Here is a 21,505-nt window from a genome sequence, read left to right on the forward strand (position 1 = left end):
TCCAAGGGGACAGAATATTAATAAAGCTTTTAGTGAGCATCAGGAGAAGGATGAGTCTCCTACTGATTGGTTAGACAGATTAAGGAAAACCTTGCAAATGTATTCTGGAGTGGATCCAGCTTCCCCAGTAAGAGAAGTGCTTTTAAAAGCTCAATTTGTGGCACAATCTCGGAGAGACATTAAAAAAACAAAAACAAAAAAAACCCAAACCTGGAGAAATTAGATGACTGGCAAGATGGCGGGTTACAGGATTTGTTAAGAGAAGCACAGAAAGCTAAGCTGGAGAGATGTTTTTCAGCCTGTGATATTGGGGGAATGAAAATAATAGGAAAATAATATATCACAGGTACCTCCGAGAGGAGCACCCTCTCTACCTGTCCTATCAGATCTTGGTAAGGAGGAGGAAATTGCTGTCACTGGCAACAAGCAGCACATTCACATTAAACCAGAAGTACTGTTGCAGAGGCAGGCATCTGTAACCCCAGCAGAGCAGGGTGAGCAGCTGTAAAAAAAAAACGGGGAGGGGGGGAAACCAAGACGGGGAGCTTGCGCAGCTCCTGTGTTTGAGCACGGGGCAGGCAAACAAGTGGGAACAGACGGGACTACGTGTTGGTAGACGGGACTGAGGGGTTGTTGAATGCCTTGAAACTGGTGGAGGAGGAATGTCGGGCAAAGGTGGGGGAAGTGGGTTCTTCTCCTATGGGACCGGATTGGGGTGTGTGTTGTGGGGAGTTCTGGACGTTGGAAGTGAGACTGCCCTGGAGGGGGGGGGGGGGTGCCATGGGGTCGCTCCGGCGGCTGAATTGGAACTAGACTGACAAGGGACTTGGGGAATCTACCCTAGCAGATCCACTGGTTAAATTAAAGCTAGAGTCTAGAGGAAATAAAGTGGAATTTTAGTGGATACAGGAGCAACTTATTCGGCATTCATTCAGAGGGAAAAGAATTTGTTACAGACGTGGGAGCTACTGGCCACCAAGGAAAAGAAAAAAAAACAAACCGAAAAAAAAAAAAAGGCATAAAGAGGCATTCTTTCTGAAACCCTTAAAGTACAAATTGGGAAAACAAATAGGAATAAAACAATAAAATTTTTATGCATGCTAAATTCTCCAAAATCTTTATTAGGGCAAGAAGCAACATTTAAAGAAGGCAAAATGGAATTAAGAGTTAAAAATCAATTAATTGCAGTTTTGAGTTTATCTTTAATTCAACAGAAAAAGCGAGCAGGAGGACCTCCCTGAAATAGAAGAAATCCTTAATCCAGGTATAGCTGGGAGTATGGGCATCTGAAATTCCAGGTGAGGCAAAAAATGCTTTGCCTGTTAAAGTAGAAATAAAAAGAGGGGCCTGCCCAATTAGAATAAAACAATATCCCCTAAAATTGCAAGAGAGGGAATTAAAATAGAAATTCTTAACTGAATGTGAATTGGAATATAATACTCCTATCTTGCCAGTAAAGAAAATTTGCAGACTGGTTCAAGATCTCAGGAATCAACAAATTTGTAGAGGATATTCAGTAATAACTGATCCGTATACCTTATTGACTAAATTGAATCAGAAATGGTTTGCCATCTTGGATTTAAAGGACTCTTTCTTTTGCTTACCATTGGCCAAAGAAAACCAGCATTTATTTGCTTTTGAATGGGAACATCCTGACACAGTAAAGAAAACCCAATTAACTTGGGACAATATTACCTAAAGGGTTTAAAACAGTCCAACGATTTCTGGAAATCAGTTAGCACTGGAACTAGGATCATGCAAACCACCCACTCAGACGGGGACTCTGTTACAATATGTGGATGACCTATTAATTGCCACAGAAACAAAGGAAGAATGTGTCCAGTGGATGGTGGGACTATTGAATTTTCTGAGACTGAATGGTTACTGGGTAACCAGACAAAAGGCCCAACTAATCCAAACCCGACTTTCCTACCTAGGATATGAAATAACAGGAGGACAGAGAAAACTTGGAACGGCTAGAAAAGAAGCCATCTGTCAAACTCCACGACTGCCAACCATCAAGGAGGTCCAGATGTTCCTGGGAATGATGCAGACTTTGGATGCATGATTATGGTGTTCTGGTAAGACCCCTATATGAACTGCTAAACCCTCTCTCTTTGGAATGGACTGATTCAGCAGAGGAGGGCTTTAGAAATTTAAAGACCAGAGCTAATGAGAGCTGCAGCTCTGACTTCTGGATGTGACTAAATCCTTTTGGCTATATTCCTATGAAGAACAGGGAATAGCTTTGGTGGTCCTTACTCAGAAACGAGGACCCTGTAAGAGAGCAGTGGTGTATTTTTCAAAACAGCTGAATGAAGCGAGCAAAGGATGGCCCGGATGCCTAAGAGCTGTGGCAGCAGTTGTCACGAATATTGAAGAGGCTCGCAAATTCACCTTGGGGAAAAAAAAAAAAAAAAAAAAGAAAGAAAAAGAAAAAATGAAAATTACTGTGCTAGTGCCCCATGTTGTATTAGCATTCCTGGAACAGAAAGAAGCACACTGCTTATCTCCCTCATGTTTTTTAAAATACCAGGCCACCCTTGTGCAACACGATGGCATAGAAATTGTGGTCACTAATGTTGTGAATCCAGCAACTATTAACACACGACTGCTTGGCCACTATATGAAACTATATTCAAGCCGACCAGATTTGAAAGAAACCTGGAAGGTGCCCTGGAATTGTCTAAAGACAAAAGGATAAATATTTTGACTGATTCTAAATACACATTTGGTGTGGTCCATGCACAGGGCACCATCTGGAAAGAATGAGGACCTTTGAACACACAGGAGAAACAGATTACACATGTTACAACTACTGAAAGCTGTTCAGCTACCTGAGGAAGTAGGTATTATGCATTGCCGAGGGTATCAACAAGGTGAAATTTGGCCAATTTCAACAATCTAAACTCATTCCCTTAATCCCTGATGGCAAACTAACAATTGAGAAATCTAAACCTAGATATTCAAAGGAGGATAGAAAATTGATTGGAGATCTCAAAGGAGAGGAAAACAAAGAAGACTGGGTTCAGATACCTGATGGGCGGATTGTGTCCCCTATAACCAACTCTGGAAGCTAGTTCAGGGGGAACGTAATAAAACTCATTGAGGTAGCTAGCAACTCTTTGTATAAATACTCAGATGAACAAATTGCAGGAAGGAATCTATAGAACATAGTTCAATTAGTGACAATGTCAGCTCTGTCTCAAGAATAATCCTAAAATTGAAAATAGAAATCAAATTGGTACAACTGGGGAGGAAGTTATCCGGGACAGCACTGGCAAATAAATTTTTCTGAATTACCGAGACCAATATTTGTTGGTGTTAACGAATACTTTTTCAGGGTGGCCAGAAGCATTCTCTTGTAGAATAAATAATACAAGACAAGTAATTGGGACATTGTTAAACAGTATACTACCTTGTTTTGGAGTACCAGAGGCAATTTCTTCCGACCGAGGCTCGCCCTTTGGTGCAAAATAATGACAAGAAATTAGCAAAAATTAGAAACTGATGGGCAACTACATGTTCCTTACAGGCCTCAGGCCAGCGGGCAAGTAGAAAAGATGATCAAACAACAGATTAATAAAATATGTCAAGATATTGATACCAAGCCTTACCGCTGGCTCTATTAAGAATCTGAACTAAACCTCGGTTGAAAGACGAGGCTATCCCATGTAAAATTTTATGTGGAAGACCGTATCAGTCCCAGTTTAAAGGAGAAAGTCTTCTGAAAGTGGGAGAAGGCTATCTCCTAAAATTTCTGGTCAATCTGGGAAAACAATCAGAAGAAATAAGAGAATACTGAGGACAAGAGTGAGAGGCACGGATTATCCGACTCACCCTTTTAGATCCAGAGACTGGGTTTACGTTAAGAATTTTTCAGGAGATCCTCTACAGGAGAAGTGGAGCAGACCATATCCAATAATACTGACCACCTTTACAGCAGTGAAGATAAAGGAACAACCTGCTTGCAAGAATAAAGAAAGCACCAGAACCAGAGAAGACATGGCGGATTGAACCTTCAGGACCCTCGCATATGAAATGATAGCAGTCATAATTTGGATTTATGTGATAACTGACATACCAGCTTGGGACTAATACTTATACCTGAAATTAATGGAGAATGTTACTAAAGTTGTTAATTGTAGTGACTGTTGGCTGTGTGCACAGTTGCCTGAATCAGGAGAAGAGCAGGGCCTTCCATTAATTGGAGTTCCAATTTCTAACACTATCTCACGGACAAACCTAAGATTTGGCACAGTTAATCCTAATCGAAGCAAAGAATATTATACCTGTGTACGAAGACGTATGACACCAGGAACCAGGGTATGAGGTTTGTTTAAATGCCACAGGTGTAAGTCACTATTCAAATTGCAATCACACTATTAATATATGGTATTGTGGTTCAGTGGTGGCCCGCTCCTGAAGGGAAAGGATGGCATTGGTTATGTGGAGAAAGTACTTATAAGACCCTACCCCCAACTGGAAGGGGGCATGCACCTTAGGTGCTGTGATACCCCATCTCGGAACCTGGGTTAGAAGTTTTGCTAGTTTCGTAGTTTTGTGAGATGGCTAATTCCATCTTTGGGAGTAAGGGAATTAGAAAAGGCAGTCATAAATATCTCAGCAACCATAGAGGAAACAGAAAGTAAAACCACTGATATAATCCAAGTGGAACAAGAATCAATGAAAATTGCTGTTCCTGAAACAGATCAGGAGGAAATCTGGAAACAAACTAAAAGATTTCAGAAAATGGCCAAGGACAATACCTCCTGGGGGTTTGAAGAAATGTAGAAAAACTTACCTTCATGGTTACCTGATCTCTCCTGGTTAAGGCAACCGGTGCCAGGAATGATAATTGTTTTAATACCGATTGCTTGTGGTATAACAAAATTTTCTTCCTGAAATTGTAAATGATCTATGATAAATGATGAAGATTGAAAAAAGAAATGAAATTTAAATATCAAGTAGAAACAGGAAACTATTTCAAAAAGACTCTGGATGGTAACGGCAGTGTATAAAACATTGTGACAGAATTTGCAAAAGGACAGAAAAAGGGGGTACAGACATTTGTTGGTACTATCGGACACCTTTTCAGATTGGCCAGAAGCCTTGAATGGCTAAATAACCTAGGAGTGACTGGACGGTTCAGGGAAATACTTAAACGAGGCCTTCTAATCTTAGCTATAGGACTACTCATTTTAATGACTGTACCTGGCATAATACAGTGTATATCAAAATCACTTCATAAATCGATAGAAGGAACATGGATAGCTCTGTCATAAATCACACAGTAAAAGAATTATCTAATTTTGTAGAAAAAGGGGGGATTGATACAGGGTTAACCAACGTACAGGGGCGTTAGTATTGTCTGTACCTCTCACGCCTACTAAGCAGAACAAAGGCACTAACCATTGAAAAGGAAAAGCAGACACCTGGTTCTATTGACAAGGAAAAGCAGACTGATTCTACTGATAAGCAGCTATTGATAAGGAAAAGCAGACGCCTGAAGGGGGAGAAGCAGATGGTTTATGGCTGGGACCCCGACCAAACCCACAGGCCATACGTGAAGACTAAAAGGTGAAAAGTTCCAGAAGAGGAAAACTCAGTTACTTCATCTTGAAGGCCCCTACCCACAGGAGGAAGACTCAGTTACTTCATCTTGAGGGCCCCTACCCACAGGAGGAAGACTCAGTTACTTCATCTTGAAGGCCCCTACCCGCAGGAGGAAGACTCAGTTACTTCATCTTGAAGGCCCCTACCCACAGGAGGAAGACTCAGTTACTTCATCTTGAAGGCCCCTACCCACAGGAGGAAGACTCAGTTACTTCATCCTGAAGGCCCCTACCCACAGGAGGAAGACTCAGTTACTTCATCTTGAGGGCCTGCCCATGACCAGAGGGGGCACTGCACAGGCGCAAAGGACCTTCTAGCTCATTCTAGTACAAAGCGGGGATAGGTACAGGCGTATTGCGCAACCTTACGAGTATATGTAACTTGAGAGAATAAACGCAGAGGGAAACAACACTGAGGCACGCGTGACTTTGAGGAATTATCCCCGTGCGTCTCAGCGCTGAATAAAAAGCATACCTGCTTGACAACTTGAACGGGCCGTGGAGCCGTTACCAGCACCATAAAGACGCAGGCCTGTGGCCAGAGCACCGCGCATGCACCACAGCAAGGCGGCTAGAGCGCACCTTCTACCACAGAGAGGCACGCCTGCGGCCAGAGCGTCGCACGTGTACCACAGAGAGCCGGGCGCTGTGCTGGCAGCGCGGTGTCTCCGCTCGGGGCCGCTCTGTCCCGCGGGCACGCGCCGCCACTGCCCGGGGGGTGCTTCCGTCTGGAGGCGCGCTGCTCCGTGCTCACCTGCGGGCGGCGCACGCGCACTGCGCCGGGCCGTGGTTCCGCGCTGCCGCTCCCCAGCTCGGGCGGAGCCGCTCGCCCCGCCCCGCCCCGCCCCTTTGCTGTTCCTCCGCCTCGGCTGCGCTCTGCGCGCGGGGATGCCCGGGCCGAGCTCCGGGCGGTGCCGGGAGCGGGCGCTGCGGGGCAGAGCACGCTTTTGGGCCGTAACCGCTGGGTTCATCCGGAGGCACCGGACCCCTTGGTGCCGCGGGGCTGAGGCGCGGCGCTCCCTGCCCCGGCCGGAACCCGCGGCAGCTCCGCTTCCGCTCCAGCACCCTCGGGGCCCGTTGCCTTCGGGCGCGGATCCCGCGGGGCCGCACCGGGAGCGGTGGTGCGGGCCCGAGCTCGGCGGTGCCACCCCTTGGGGTGTGGAGCATGGTCTTAGAAGCCCGGACTGGTTCGGGTAGAAGGGACCTTAAATCTCCTCCAGTTCCAACCCCTGCCACGGGCAGGGACACCTTCCACTCGAGCAGCTTGCTCCGAGCCCCTGTGTCCAACGTGGCCTTGAACACTCTCAAGTGCTGGGGGCACCTGCAGGCGGGACAGCTTCGTGCTGTGACCCCCCCAAGCTGGGCATCGAGTACCAAAGCCTTTAGTGGGGTGGTGCCCGGGGCTGCGCAGAGCTGGCTCTGCCCCTCACCCTTCCTGGGGTGCTGTGGCTGGTTGCTCCTTCCTTTGGGGGCACTCCAAGGAGCAGCCAGCAGCGGAGTCACCAGCCAAGAAGCGGCTGTGGGGTGGTGCTGCTGCTTAGCTACGGCCACATCCCGGCAGCACGTGATCAGATTGGCAATTTAATAGGGAGCCTTTCAGCCCTGCACACACCCTCCAGTTCAAGCGCCATTGAAATGGGAACCCGGAGTGCCCATGGCGGGAGCTGACCCCTCCCCATCCGCCACCTCCATTCCCAGGGAATGCGTGATGCTCAGTGCACATGAGAGGGCTCGCTGGGGGCGGGAAGGCGGTAGGCAGGCAAGAGAGGATGCTCGGGGCAGGTACATTTGTTGCTGGGGGCATGGACTGGCTGCGCTGTGAGGAGCTGAGCAGAACACGTGGTGGAGCTCGGGCTGGGACCCCTGGGAAGCCCAAGGAAGACCTGGAACAGCAGTTGGTGACTGCTCCCAGGAAAGATCAGGGTGGTGGAGAAGCATCCCAGGGAGCGTGGAAGCCAGGGAGAGAGATGGTTCTGAGGGTCTGGGGACACAAGAGAGTGGTGGGAGCATCCCATCCCCATCGAGCTGGGGATTGGAGGTGCTGTACAGACAAAGGCTGCATGAAAAGCTTGTGGCCTGTGGATCAGGCCTGGCAAGAGGGACGGGTGCTCCTCGGGCTTTCTGGGAATGCTCAGGATCCAGAGGGTGCAAACACCAAAAGCAGCCAAGAGACACCCCGGGGGATGCAAACACCAAAAGCAGCCAAGAGACACCCCGGGGCTGGGATCCCTTTTCCAGGCAAGGTTCAAAAGGAAAACACAAGGAAGGGGTGGCTTTTTTTTTCCTCCGTGCTTGCTTATCCCTCTTTGCTAGGCAAAGGAATTGCCTGGCACAGAAGGGAAACGATGTTTTCTTTCCCCTGGTGCTATTGCCTGTTCAGATGGTACCCACTGGGGTGGATGTATCTGGCCTCCTCTGTACCTGGGATGTGCTGGCATTCCCACATCCCTCTACCTTGGGAGAATCACAGTCTTTATAAGCTCCCCAGTGCTTGCTGTTGCTTCTAAAAAGCTGGTGGCACTGTCTGGCTTCAAGTGGCTTTTACATAATACAGACTGTCAGGCCAGATGATCATCACGGTCCCCTCTGGCCCTCAAATCTGTGAATCTAAAAATGAGAGGGCACCAGCACCTACCTCCTTGCTTCTGGCTGATTGAATCCGGGGCATCACGTGTTCTCTTTATCCTCTCCTTTTCTCTCTCCCCTCCCTGCATCATCTTTAACTGAAGGTGCATTCTCCTTCCCCTGGTGCCCGGGGCTGGCAAATAACGTCGGAAGGAGCAGACCTCTCCAGCCTCGCGCTGGGATATTCTCCTCCCCAATCGCAGTGCTTCACTGGTGGGATCAGGGGTGCTCGGGCTTGGAGATGGCTGGATGGAAAACAGTGCTGAGCTCTCCCGGTTGCTTTAAAAAAAGCAACTGAAGTTCTCCTGGCTCCAGAGTGAGCTCTTTTGGGAGCCGCCGGAAGGGACCCGACCAGGCACGCTCCCCCACGCGCACACTCGGGTGCTGCACGCGTGTTCTCACGCGCAGGCACGTACGTGTGCGAGCACACACACCTGGGGGAAGAGCTTCAACGGCTCCGGCGGTTAATGGCCCTCCCAGTGCTACAACTCCCCGGGATTAATGTGATGAATTTTAAAGTCTAGAGGCGTCGACTAGGGAATCCGTCCTTTGAATCTCAAATGTTCCAGAGTCTGAGCTATCGTGGTGCTGTGTCTTCTGATACTCGAATCTCCTCCCTCATAAGTAGCAGTCTCCTTTTGAGTTGTCAGAAAAGGTAATCCAAACATCATTTCATAAGGAGATATCCCTAAAGCCCATCTGGGTTGTGTTCGAACTCGTAAAAATGCTAAAGGCAAACACTTTACCCACGACATTTGGGTCTCAATCATTAGTTTAGTTAACGTTTGTTTCAAGAAGTAGCATGTGTTAGTCCTGTAGAAGGCTGTTTTGCAAGGAGCCAAGTGGTGTTCCTGTGGGCAGCCTGAGGTCTAATCCACTTTTCTGACCCCCCAGGTGGTTCTTGCCAGTGATGCCACTGAGAGATGAGCCTGAGCTAAGGGCCAAGTTGTCAGCTTTTTTAGCTGTCCTCTTGCCACTGCAGTATTGCTTCCAGAGCTCTGCGGGTGTGAACTTCAGCTCTCCGTTCGTGTAATCCTTGAACTTTAATAGTGCATTTAACAGCTCCACTGGGAATGTCGTAGCAGTGTTCCTCGCTGCCAGGCAGGCTTTCTGTTTGTTATTATTGTCTTCTTAAAGTGTGTGCCTTTCATTGATTAGAAAGCCCTGGAACTTTTGATGGATGGGGCCATGAGAAGGCGAGGGTTTCCTCCTGTCTGGTGTCTGGGAGGTTAACTAGGAAAGATGTTCAGGCAGAACTGGGATATTCTAGGTGTCATTTTCCTTCTGGGAATAGAAACTTCTTGGGAAGGTGATTTTTTTAGCCAAGGCACATAAATGTATCGAGCCATGCGGCTAAAAATGATCAATTCAGTTAGCTTAAAGAATCCTACTTTGTATGGGGTTTAGGTCTCCTTTTTTTTTGTTTTTTCCTCACCTCTGCAATATTAGTTTGAAGAGTATTTTATGTAATAAAATGGAAAACACATGGATATAGTGGGCACCTTGGCATCCTGGAGCGAGCACATCAGAGGGGAGAAGTGGCAGTTGTATGTGCTGTGGGTCAGATTTGGATGTGGCAGAGGATAAGTTTCATAGGTATATTTGTGGGAAATCTTTTGAAACGCTTGAACTGAGATTTGTCAGAGGGGCAGCAACACCTCTGCCTTGGCATAGAATCACAGAGTGGTTTGGGTTGGAAGGGACCTTAAAGCTTGTCCAGTCCCAACCTCTGCCACAGGCAGGGGCACCTTCCACGAGAGCAGCTTGCTCCAAGCCCCTGTGTCCAACCTGGCTGTGAACACTGCCAGGGATGGGGCAGCCATGGCTTCTCTGGGCACCCTGTGCCAGCGCCTCAGCACCCTCACAAGGAAGAGCTTCTGCCTAAGAGCTCATCTCGGTCTCCCTTCTGGCAGGTTAAAGCCATTCCCCTTGTCCTGTCCCTACAGGCCCTTGTCCCAAGCCCCTCTCCAGGTTTCCTGTAGCCTCTTTAGGCATTGGAGCTGCTCTAAGGTCTCCCCTTCAGGAGCCTTCTTTTCTCCAGACTGAACCAGCCTGGCTCCAGAGCAGAGCTGCTCCAGGCCTCGCAGCATTTCCATAGTCTCCTCCGGCCTCTCTCCAGCATCTCCAAGTCCCTCTTGTGCTGTTGCCCCAGAGCTGGATCAGGACTACGGGGGGTATGGGGGGTGTGGGGGGGTGTGGGGTGTCTCCCCAGAGCACAGCAGAGGGGGAGAATCCCCTCTCTTGACTTGTTGCTCACACTCTGGGGGTGCAGCCCAGCACACGGGGGGGTTCTGGGCTCAAGTGCCCACTGGAGCTTCTTGTAGACCAAGAGCCCCATGTGCTTCTTCTCAGGGCTACTTTCAATCCATTCTCCCCCAGTCTGTGTTTGTGCCTGGAATTGCCCCAGCCCGCGTGCACATCCTTGCCCTTGGCCTTGCTGAGCTTCATACAGCTCTCACAGAATGCTGAGGTCCTTGCCTGTGTCTGTGCCCTGTGTCAGACATCCTCTGCTCTTGACCCATCCAAAATGGGCTTCTGCTTTCACTATGTGCTGCTGCTGCCTGTTGCTCTGCCTGTATGGCAGTGAAAGGGAAGAGGTGGGATTTTTGCCTTCACGTGTAGAGGAGGTGATCATAAGTCCTTAGACTTGAGGCTCAGTTGCTTTTACTCAGGTCTGCTTCTATGGCAGTAGCAAAGCCCCTTCCTGCAGCCTGTAGCAGGAGCTGTGCTGAGTCTGGAGGTACCATTGGAGTGTATCCCCAGGTTTTCTCATCTTTTGTCAGTGCAGACCAGAGGATGATGAGTTTCTTGGTTTTGTGGGATTTCCAGGGCCTGAGAAGCTGGCTTTTATCACTGCTTGCTTGATTTGTTGTGGAAAGACTGTCATTTGTCTTGGATTTGCTGCAGGACTTTCTGCTAAATCCCCAGGACTTGAGAAGTTTGCTCTGTGGAAAATTAACTCTGCTCTCACCACTCAAACCCTAAATAATAGCTATGAAAGGTTTATTGATCAAGTAAGTAAATCTCCCAGGGTGTGACTTCTATTTCCCACAAGAAATACCTGAAGCCAGTCACTTGCCAAACTGAACAAGTGAGGTGGTGCAGCTCAGAGAAAAACAACTGGTTATTTTCCTTACAGGCTTTCCATTGGGCCTGGGGAGGGGAATTGTCATCCCTGTGAGGAAAAATGAGTATTGAAAAGTGTTTCTGCCCTGCCAGAAAGGCAGTTTTCCTTGTTGTTCTTCCGTTCAGATGCTTTCCTCAGACACTGCTGTAAGAGGCACTAGAGGCAAAGCCTTGATATTCAGACAGACCTTTCCTGTATCGGAAGGCTGTCTTGGGCAGGATGTTTCTTTTGTACTTAAGTCAATCCCTGCCTTTTTAATACTATGATGGCAGGGGGTTGGAACCAGATGTAACGCTCTTTAAGGTCCCTTCCAACAGAAACCATTGTATGATATGATTCTGTGTGCTCCGTAGCGCAGCTTTGGTTCTTCGGGGAGAACTAACCTGGCATGAGAGTGTAGATCAGACAGGCCAGGATGTGTCCACTTCTAAATCCTGCATAGCGTTTTGCTCAGAGCAGCTCACAAATCTGTGCTCAGATAGTGCCTGTCTTTTCCTGTTGAATGGCTGGGCCTAGTTCTGGGTTGAATGGTAGCCTGTGGGAGGAGAAGCTCTTTGTTTGATGCTTAATAGTAAAAAGATGAAGATTTTATCTCCTTGCTTCCTTCCTTATGTGTGGGCCCAGTGCAAACCTCATGAGGTTGGGCAGGGGCAAGGTCCTGCATCTGGGACAGCTCAATCCCAAGCACAACCACAGGCTGGGCAGAATGGATGGAGCAGCCGTGAAGAGAAGCACTTCGGGGTTTTGGGTGACAAGAAGCTCCCCATGATCCAGCTTCAGTGTGCTCTTGAGCCCAGATCCCCCCTGTGTCCTGGGCTGCACCCCTAGACCCTTGTCACTCCAGGCAATGTTTTGCTCCCTCTGGTTTGTGCTCTGTGGAGAGATGAGGTTATTGTGCAGCCATGAAACACCTGGGCTTCAACCCTGGGGGTCCCACTCAGGGGATTCAATCCCACATGAGATTCAAACAGCTTGTTTCTTAAAATGCCCTAGAGATTGTTATTAAATCACAGAATCGCACAGTGCTTTGGGTTAGAAGGGACTTTAAAGCTCACCTAGTTCCACCCCACCTACCTTCCACTAGCCCAGCTTGCTTGAAGCTGGTTGCTGTGTTAGTAGAACAAGTCCACCTGGTTTCTGGTGTGGTGATTTATTTATTTATTTATTTATTAGTATATTTTCTGTCTTAAATCTAAAACTGAAAGGTGAGAGTCCAATGGGAAGAGGGGTAAAAAGCAGAATGACAGGAATGCAAGAATTAATGCGTGGACACTCGTGTCAGTTTTAAGCTCAGCAGGTCTGTGGCTGAACTGTGCCCCAGCATTTAAACTGTGATGCTTGGATCTAAATGGTTGTAATTCCTTGTCTTGAAACAGAGAGAACGTGAGCTCGAGGAAGGAGGTGTTGGAATGAGCTTGACTCAAGAGAACGCTGGGAGGAAGGAGGAGGGTGGGAAGCGAGAGATGATAAGCCCAGCTCTGAGAGAAGCGCTCACAAAACAAGGTGAGGTTCTGCAAAGAGCAGATGGTGGCCCAGGCTTTGAAGTCTTAGTGGTGGACTTTTAGCAAGCCAAGTGACAGGCGGTGTTCTTTGTTAGAGGTACTGCTGTGGACCCTCAGTCATGGCAGGCTCTGAGCAGGGGCAGGACAGGGCTTAGGCAGGGGCTGTTGGTACCTTATCCTTGCAGGGAAGGAGCCTGAAGCTGGGTAATACATCTGAGTGTGATGCACTCTGAGTGTGGTGAGTGTTTCAGAGTTCAAAGGGTTTAATGTAGCTGCTAAGCAGCTTGGGGGAGAAGATGATGGTCCACATGCCTTCAGCTCCAAAAGTGTGTGTTCCTCAAAAAATACTTAAAGATCGGCTGTGCCCCTGCTTTTACTTCTGTTTCAAACTCTGATTTTGTTACTGAAACTTTGTTTCCAGAGAAGAAGGTAGTTCAAATGAGCTTTACCAATCCAGTGCTGATCAGATCAGTGGCCTTTGAACAAGCTGTAGAGAACTTAATGGCCTTTTCAAAACAGAGGAGGACAAGCTTGAGAAGAGCTGGACTGAGGGCCCTGCAGTTCAGAAGCCTCAGTTCTGAGTGGCAGATCCAGGAGAAGGGTGATGGAGCTTCTGTTCAGCTGGAGACTGAAGGCAGTTTAGTTTAATGTCTTTTCTTTCTTAGGATGAGAATACGTTCAGTTTTTCTTGCTTGCTAAATCAGTAGAATGTCTCCTGATGCTGCTGAGAACACAGTTCTGTTATTGCAGTGGAGGCACCTTGCTTCAGAGCTGGGCTCTGATTTTCCATGTCCTGTGTGAGTCCGGCAGCTGTGGGATCCCAACACCTTTGCTCCCCAAGATTGGAGCCTGAGCTTTTGTAAGTGACTGGTGATGTGTTTGCCCATGGTCATTGGAGTGGGCTGCTGGAGACAGGGCTGTCTAGAACTGGGCAGTGGGGAGGGAAGTTCTCTTGTCTTGCAGCAAGTCCCCCGCTTCAGAAGCTGGAGCGGCACCAAGTCCTCCAGGCAGCTCAGGTGTTGCTTTGACACACAGGGACCTGAGGTGGGCTGGGGAGACTGCCCTGGCTGTTCTGTGGTGCAGGGTCTGTGCTGGCTCTTTGCGCCGTGGCAGTCACAGGGGTGTTTCACACTGGTTCACTTTCTGATCCCGTCTGTGTTGGTTTGGTTTTGGGCAGTGAATGAAACTGTGCTTTTCTTATGGTCTGTAGAAGTGGCCACTTGGAGAATGAAATGCTGTAATGTTTTTGACTGCAGTCTTGTCTCATGTCTTCTGTCCCGCTTTGAGTTAATGGAAGCAAGTCCTTCCGCAAATCACAAGGCTTTTGTGCTTTTTAAAAGCATTTTCTTGAAGTCTGAGCAGAGCTAGGAATGAAGCTGGGTGTTTCTCCATCATGCTTGGGCAATCTGAAAAATTCCAGTGCCCAGATTCCACTTCTTTCTATATTTGTATAAAATAGTGATATAGTTTGAACGGGTTCCTTTCAACAACAGTATTTCGTGTTTTCTTTTCCTTACTAATTTTCTAGCTTTAGCAGAACACTGCCTTTTGGGTGGTGGTTCTAGTGTAGGAGTTGTGCTACCACTTGCAAAATGCACCTTAAATCAGTGGTGATGGGTTACTGCTGTGTGTCAGTGACTTCAGCTCAGGCCCTTTTAAACTGCATTCTTGCAGAAAACTGGGATCTTTTTTTGCCTGTAAAGTCTCCTAGTGTGAAGTTCCCCTTTCTGCACCGAGTTTCAGCTTCCACAAATAATCAGTGCTTCAAACAAGGCAGCTTTTATTTAAGGCGATGGCTTGATAGAACCACACTGATTTGCCAGCTCTGTGTTACTTGGAGGAAAAGCCTTCTGAAAGTCATTTGAGTTTGTGAAGACAATGTGACACCAGACTGGCTTTCACCAGGCTAATGGTGACTGCACTCTTAGAGGAGGATGGGTAAGTCTCTTTTCTTGTACTCTTTGAGGATTTTTTTTTAACCACTCCTCTACTTCCTTCTTTTATAATTAAATCTTTTGCTCTGTGCTTTCAAAGGCTTGCCTGTAAAGCAGCTTTTGGTGATGTAGAGATCTGAACTGGAAAGTGTCTCTGGGTTTCTTTCTGGACATTTTGCCACAATCAAATAGTCAGCAGTCCTCAAAAGCAGTTCCCAAGTTGTACTTGTAGAAATTTGACTTATCTGTTCCGCTTGAAAAACTAAAATAGCATAATAGCTCGCATATGCACAAAATTCATACGTATTCAGGAGCTTAGAAGGACATGCTATGGGTATGGTACTGGTAAGCGATCAAAACCAGAGTACCTTGGATAGCCTGGAACACGACACGGGTATGTAGTTGGCAGTATCCTACCTCTGTGGCTGAGAGTACTACAGGGTCCCTCAATGAATTCTTTGAATTTCAGTGAAAGGACTTTTAAAGGACTGGTATTTAGGGACTGTTATTTCCAATACAGAGTTGAAATGCTGCGATGCAGTTTCAATGGTCACAGAAATGTTTTGCCCCATACCAGGGAGCAGTCAGCATCTGTGGTGCTGGCAGTCTCTTCAGTTCAAAATCTGCCCATGGCTTATTAAAGTCCAGTTGGATTGTCAGGGCCAGCAATCACCAAATGTTTATCAGCTTAGTGTTACTGCATGATAACACTCCCTTCACCCAAAATCTTAATTCATGTCTTCTTGTAGTAAATAAAATGACAACTTTGGTGAAGCTTGGCAGACTTCTAAGTCATTCAGAGTTTATCATCTAGAGCAGGATCAACTAATATGCAGACTTAGATAAGACTTTAGTCAGGACTTGAGCTGATTACTGTCAGCCTGCTTATAATTTAAGTATTCCTTTGAATATTGGGCTTTAGAAACAATAAGTGGATTGTGTTTGTTCAGCCTTAATATCTGAAGGTGCATCAGGACGGTGAGCAGAGTCCCATGGAGACAACAGTCTGTATTGTTTGGAGGGTGTTGTATCCAAATACTCAGAGTGATTGCTTATGAGTAATGCCTTAAGAGCAGAGAAGTGAACGTGTTCATGGGGAGTCCTGGCAGGTTCAGAGTTCTGGACCATTGGTAAGGTTTGATTTTTTTTTTTTCCCCATCATTTCCCTTGGCAGAGCCCCGGTGAAGTTGTGGCAAAGGTGGTGGAAGAGATGAGCTGGCCTGAGCTTTCGCAAGGGTTGTTCAGCAGAAGCTGCAGTGGGGAAACAGAACTGAGAAGGCCCTCAGACTGATTCTTGGACACGCGTCCTCACATGTTTGGTTTGGAACTTAGCACTGCTTGATCTCACTTCAACCTTTGTACTTTCTTTGAGCCCAGACTGCCCTGGCTGCCTGTGTTGCAAGCCAGCCGTAAAGCAACTGCTTGAAGAAAGAGGCTCTGCAGAGCTGGAGAGACTCTGCTCCCTTAGAGCAGATGTGTAACAACTGTTCTGATTGATTTAATTTATCTAACTTCCAAGTCTGAAGACGCATGGGGTGGCCAGTGCTGACTGTGGTGGCTTAGCAGGGTCACCACCCTTTCTGTCAGTTACCTCCATGGTGAAGGCCCAAGTTCAACGGCTTTGCATAGTGGTTTTGAAGTTCTGCAAGTATGTGCTGTTTCTTCTTGTAACCATAGCTGAGACTCCTGGCAGCAGCAAGCAAAATGAGTAAACCCCTTCTCGTCACTAAAGCTGGCTGAAGTTTGTAAGACTCTGTTTTGATATTGAATAGGTCCAATTTTCTTGGCCTTCAGAGGAAGCTGTGGGCTCTCCACATGGTGGAAGTTGATTTAAGTAACTAAAGAGCTTGACACCTTGCTCAGTTTAGCTGCTTCATCTCTTCCGTCATACAACTGGGTAGCAGATCTGGGTGAGCATGTCCTGTTTCCAATTTAATTTTAACCTAAACCCCATTTTAAAGCAGTCGTCTTACTTCTACTGACAAGAGATCTGTGAGAGAATGATCTTACATGAATGCTGTTGCTGATTCTGAAAAGTGAACAAATAAGGCTGGGGCTGTGCTGGTTGCCATCAGCAAGGAGCCTGCTTTGGGCAGCTGTAGTAGAGGGAGCAGGAATGCAGCATCCTTTTCACATTTGGCAAAGTTTTCTTGTCAAGAAATCCTGCGAGGACACAAACTTGAGGTGCACAGGGAGGTCTCAGCTGAGATTAGACCTTGCTGGACAAGCCTGTTTGCAAAGATATGCTGAAGGAATAAGTAGGACAGACTGCGGGTGGGAGAGATGATGTGATGCAGCCAAATGCAGTTGTGTGTTTGGCTGTCCCTCCAAGTGTAGTGTCGGTCAGAAGTTGCCACAGGGTCTTCTGGGTCTCATGCAGTCATAGATAAAGGTGTCCCCAGTGTCGCATTTGGCTTTTGAGACTATAAATTCCCTATTAGAAGTGCTGATGTCTTTCTCCAGGAGAGGACTGAATGATGGGCCATATGGAATACTAAGGCTGGTTTTGGCTTGCAGTAGTTCTTTCTTCCATGCTGTATAGGGCTTTATTCATTTAGGGAGGAAAAGGCTGGAATATTGTCTATTCCCACGGAGCTGGATGGGGAGAAGGATCTCAGGACATAGGAGCAGCCTGACACTGATGTCCCCAAAGCCCTGCTTAATGGGGCAGTTGGCCCCTTTGCCATGTAACAGGGGAGCCCCACTGCTTGCTCCTGCAGCCACTCCCCCTGTGCTGTCCATACAGTCTCCTGGAGAGTTGCTTCGGGGGACTGGTCAGGCTAAAATTGCCTCTGTCCTAACCCCTGCAAGGATAGAACCAGTGTGAGGAGACAGGAGTGTCCTCAGCCATGCAGACATCTTCATCTTCACACAGTTTAATTTTGAGCTGGTGCAGCTCTCACTGTAGTTCATGGCTTAGTGTCCTCGGAGCTGTGGGGGACTTTGGGGCGCAGTCACGCTCCCCTGGGACCTCACCATGCAAGAGACACATGGTGACATATGAGCAGGCTCACTGTGCTACTTGCTGTAGGAGATGATGGGCAGTTCTGGTGAGCAGAAGGCTTTTTTCCCCTGTTAATTTCATGCTGCTTGGCAGGAAGGAGACTTGATACCTAGAAGTCGATTTTTCTCTTGAAAGCGTTAATATAAATGTCAGCCTAAAGCTGTCAGTTGAGATGTGCTGGTTTGGGGACAGCCAGGCCATCGACGTGTAAGTGCTGCAGTGGGAATGACACAGTCAGGCTGCTCAGATCCCTCTTATTTTTATGCTGGTTTTTGAAGTGACTTTTAATCCTTCAGATGACACAGTCAGGCTGCTCAAATCCCTCTTATTTTTATGCTGGTTTTTGAAGTGACTTTTAATCCTTCAGACATATTGGTCCCTAGGCACGTTTTTCAAAGAGAAAAAGAGCCCAACTCAAGCAGTTTGGGTAGTAATAGTGCTTAGTGCTTAACAAATGCTGTGGAATTAATCTTCCTGGGCTAATAAGTTGAAATGAAATTGTATTGATCTTGGTTGAGGAGCAGGGAAGTGATGCGAAATCAGCTTTCCTCTGGGCATAACGCAACGGCTCCCTCTCTGCAGCTCCTTCAAGGGCAGTGGAGGTGGAACTGGTGAACCTGTGAAGTCTGGGTTCAAGCTGAGCCCTGCATTGTGGTTCATTGCTTCTGCCCTCCCTGCTGAATCAGATGTCCTCCAGGCTGGTCAGACCTACCAAGAAGCAGTGGGAATTAGGTCTCTGTGGTTCTGGGGAACAGTCTGTTCTGGGATGATGGCTTAGGGATGGGGGGAGACGCTTCTGGTTCCCTGTCCTGGTCCTTCCCATATCCTAACCCCCTGGGGTCAGGGAGGTGTTCCACGTTCCGCTAAGAGGCTAGACCTGTTAGTCTGCCTTCCTGTCACATGGAGAAGTCTTCTGGCCACCCTCTGTTGATTCAAGCAAGACAGAGCAATATAACTAAATATGCGGTGAGGAGAAAGTGTTCCAAGTTGTCTGAAGCCCTTTGGGCAGCCATGGCCTTTGCTCCCCTGTGCTCCCAGAAGGAAATGGAAAATACTGTGAGTGGGCACTGGGTAGCATCACCTTGGGCCAATGGGAAAGAGCGGTGCTGAGACTGCGATGCTGAATAATTTGGTGTACCAATTGGCATGTTTTGTGTTTGAGTTATTGCAGGTTCCAATCAATAGTTTGATTATTGTTTTGTTGGTTTCCAGGTTACAAGCTGATTGGGAGCCATTCTGGGGTGAAGCTCTGCCGATGGACAAAGGTAAATGCTCTCTTTTCTTCTTTCACTTTCTAAATTGAAATTAAAAAAGTAGACACTTACTCAGGTAGTACGATTTCCAAATGAAATATTGTTTAAAAAAAGCAGTATTACATTAATGAAACCAAATTTCATCTTCCAAGCTGTAGTTTTACATTTCAAGCTATTAAAATCCTGCTGCGAAGAGTGAGCATGTGGCTGTGGCCAAGAGCTGGGGATATAATTTTCTGTTGTTTTTTTCCTGTTATTCTGCTGTCTGCTAAAGTAACTCCTGCCTCCTGAGGTACACAGCAGGAGCAGAACACCACACAGAAGTGGGAAGGTTTCATCACCACTGTGAGGTCCCTGAAACAAAGATGCTGCAGTCTGTCATTCCCCTGGAATGGGCACACGAGGGCATTTGAACCTGTTGTTGTGGGACTGTGACCACAGTCTAGTGGGGATGGGATGGAGCAGCCCTGAGGAGAAGGACTTGGGGATTTGGGTGACGAGAAGCTCCCCATGACCTGGCTTCAGTGTGTGCTTGAGCCCAGAACCCTCCTGTGTGCTGGGCTGCATCCCCAGGGCGTGAGGAGCTAAAGCAGGAATTGAATGTCAAGTGCTCTAGACACTGACATTGGTTACAGGCAGTGGCTTTGACTCAGATTCACACCAATATGTGAGTATCTTCAGGAGGTTTGTTTGGGGTTTGTATGGGGTGAAAGCAGGAGCGGGGCTGGAAGCATTAGTTTTGAGTTTCATAGTGGTAGCTCAGATTAAAAAGATTGTGTTCTGTCATATGCTGGGAAACAGCCTAAAAGCTGCAAATTTTAGGGTGAGTGTTGATTTGCCTGTTTGACGAAATCCAGAATCTCATAGAATCGTAGAGTGGTTTGGGTTGGAAGGGACCTTAAGGCTCATCCAGCTGCAACTCCCCGCTATGGGCAGGGACACCTTCCACTAGAGCAGGTTCCTCCAAGCCCTGTCCAACCTGACCTTGGTCTCCTCGAATCTGTGAATCTCCTGAAGTCTCTGTTGTTTGAGGAATGGGTGGAATAAGCAGCATTTCCCATTTTGTTTAATTTTCCATCTGCACAGCAAGGCTGTGCATCTGTCAGGGGTCACCTGCGTGTTCTTTCCCCACTGCTCAGTGAAGACTTCCCTTTGGATCACCAGGACTCCTCAGGTGGAGGAAGGTAGATTGAAAGGTACCATTGTCACATTTTGGCAGGGGCTTGGAACTGGATGAGCTTTAAGGTCCTTTTCAACCCAAAGCAGTCCGTGATTCCATGATCTGTGTGCTATGGACTTCTTCCCCCAGGGTGCATCTGTCATCATTCTGAGCTGCTCTGCGACGTGCTCTTGCTTGCACTGTGTGTCCCAGGTGACTTTGGACACCCAGGTTTTTAGTGACTGAAAACTGCAGATGTGCTTGGGGAGCAGATTTAAAGCTCTGCACTCAGCTTAATGTTCTTGGAATTTGTTTGTGTCTTTCTCTGCTGTTAGTCGATGCTCCGAGGCCGAGGAGGATGGGTGTGGGATGGTCAGATGCGAGCTGGGTGGCTGGGCTCCACATCTGGGAGGCTGAGGAGGTGCTACCTTCCCTAGAGCTGTGTCCTCTGTCAGACTGGCTGAGAACCAGTGAAGGAGGAATTGGGGATGCAGGAGACACACACCTCTCCGTGTACTGCTCTGCAATTCCCACTTGGTAGAGGTTTGGTTCCCTCTGGAGATCATTGTCTGAGATTCCATGTGGCTCCTGGTGCTCTAGAGAGCATGGGCTGGCCCATCTTGTGCAAAGCCACCAAGGTGCAAAGCAACATGAGTATCTTTGGTTTGAAATTGGACCGTTTTTCTTACTTCAGGTACCTTCATCCCCACCAATTCAGCTGCAGTCTCAGCGAGTGAAAAGTGATGACTTGGTAACTGTTGCCTTCCTAAAGCAGTCTCTCCTAGATGACTTTCCATTCTAGTCAGTAAAGTGACCCCTCTTCTTAGGGGAATGACTGTGTTAGTTCTCTAAAGGCAATGAGCTCTGCCTGGATGGGAGCGGCGAGCAGCTCCAGCGGTGCTCACTCACTGGGCTGCCAAGGGAGGGTTTTGCCAGGCTGGGAGAGCGCAGGATGGGGTTGGTGAGAGACACTCAGCAAAACCAAACTCAGTGACGTGAAAGTGCGCTGAGTGGGAGGACGTGGAGGTTATTCTCTGAGCTCTTTTGTCTTGCCAGCTAACTCATACGATGGGGCTTGTGCTTCCTCTGGTATTCACGCCTTCCCCAGGGACCTGGTTGCCAGAAATACCCATTCCATCCCAAAGAATGAGTGTGCATGCAATCCCAGGCAAATTCCTCCTGAACCCCACTTTTTCTGTTTCATAGTCCTCAAGTTTTAACAATGGAAATACTTCATGAGGGTATTGAAATGGCAGCATTAGTGCAGAAGGACTGCTAGAATTTTG

General features: G+C 47.7%; 1 protein-coding gene across 1 annotated transcript in view; it reads left to right on the top strand.

The window, feature by feature from the left end:
• The window catches only part of LOC133262180 (S-adenosyl-L-methionine-dependent tRNA 4-demethylwyosine synthase TYW1-like), a 347,477-nt gene extending 326,456 nt beyond the window's left edge, over nt 1-21,021 (top strand). The window contains exons 10-13 of the mRNA XM_061441125.1: nt 12,744-12,870; nt 19,020-19,072; nt 20,555-20,581; nt 20,914-21,021. Coding sequence (XP_061297109.1) covers nt 12,744-12,870; nt 19,020-19,072; nt 20,555-20,581; nt 20,914-21,021 — 315 coding nt within the window. The remainder of the gene's footprint in view (nt 1-12,743; nt 12,871-19,019; nt 19,073-20,554; nt 20,582-20,913) is intronic.
• Nucleotides 21,022-21,505: the final 484 nt, after the last annotated feature.

This window comes from Pezoporus flaviventris, unplaced genomic scaffold (genome assembly GCF_033815535.1).
Source record: "Pezoporus flaviventris isolate CSIRO_AGI_PZ_B2104156 unplaced genomic scaffold, CSIRO_AGI_Pfla_v1 ptg000191l, whole genome shotgun sequence".
Taxonomy (NCBI): domain Eukaryota; kingdom Metazoa; phylum Chordata; class Aves; order Psittaciformes; family Psittacidae; genus Pezoporus; species Pezoporus flaviventris.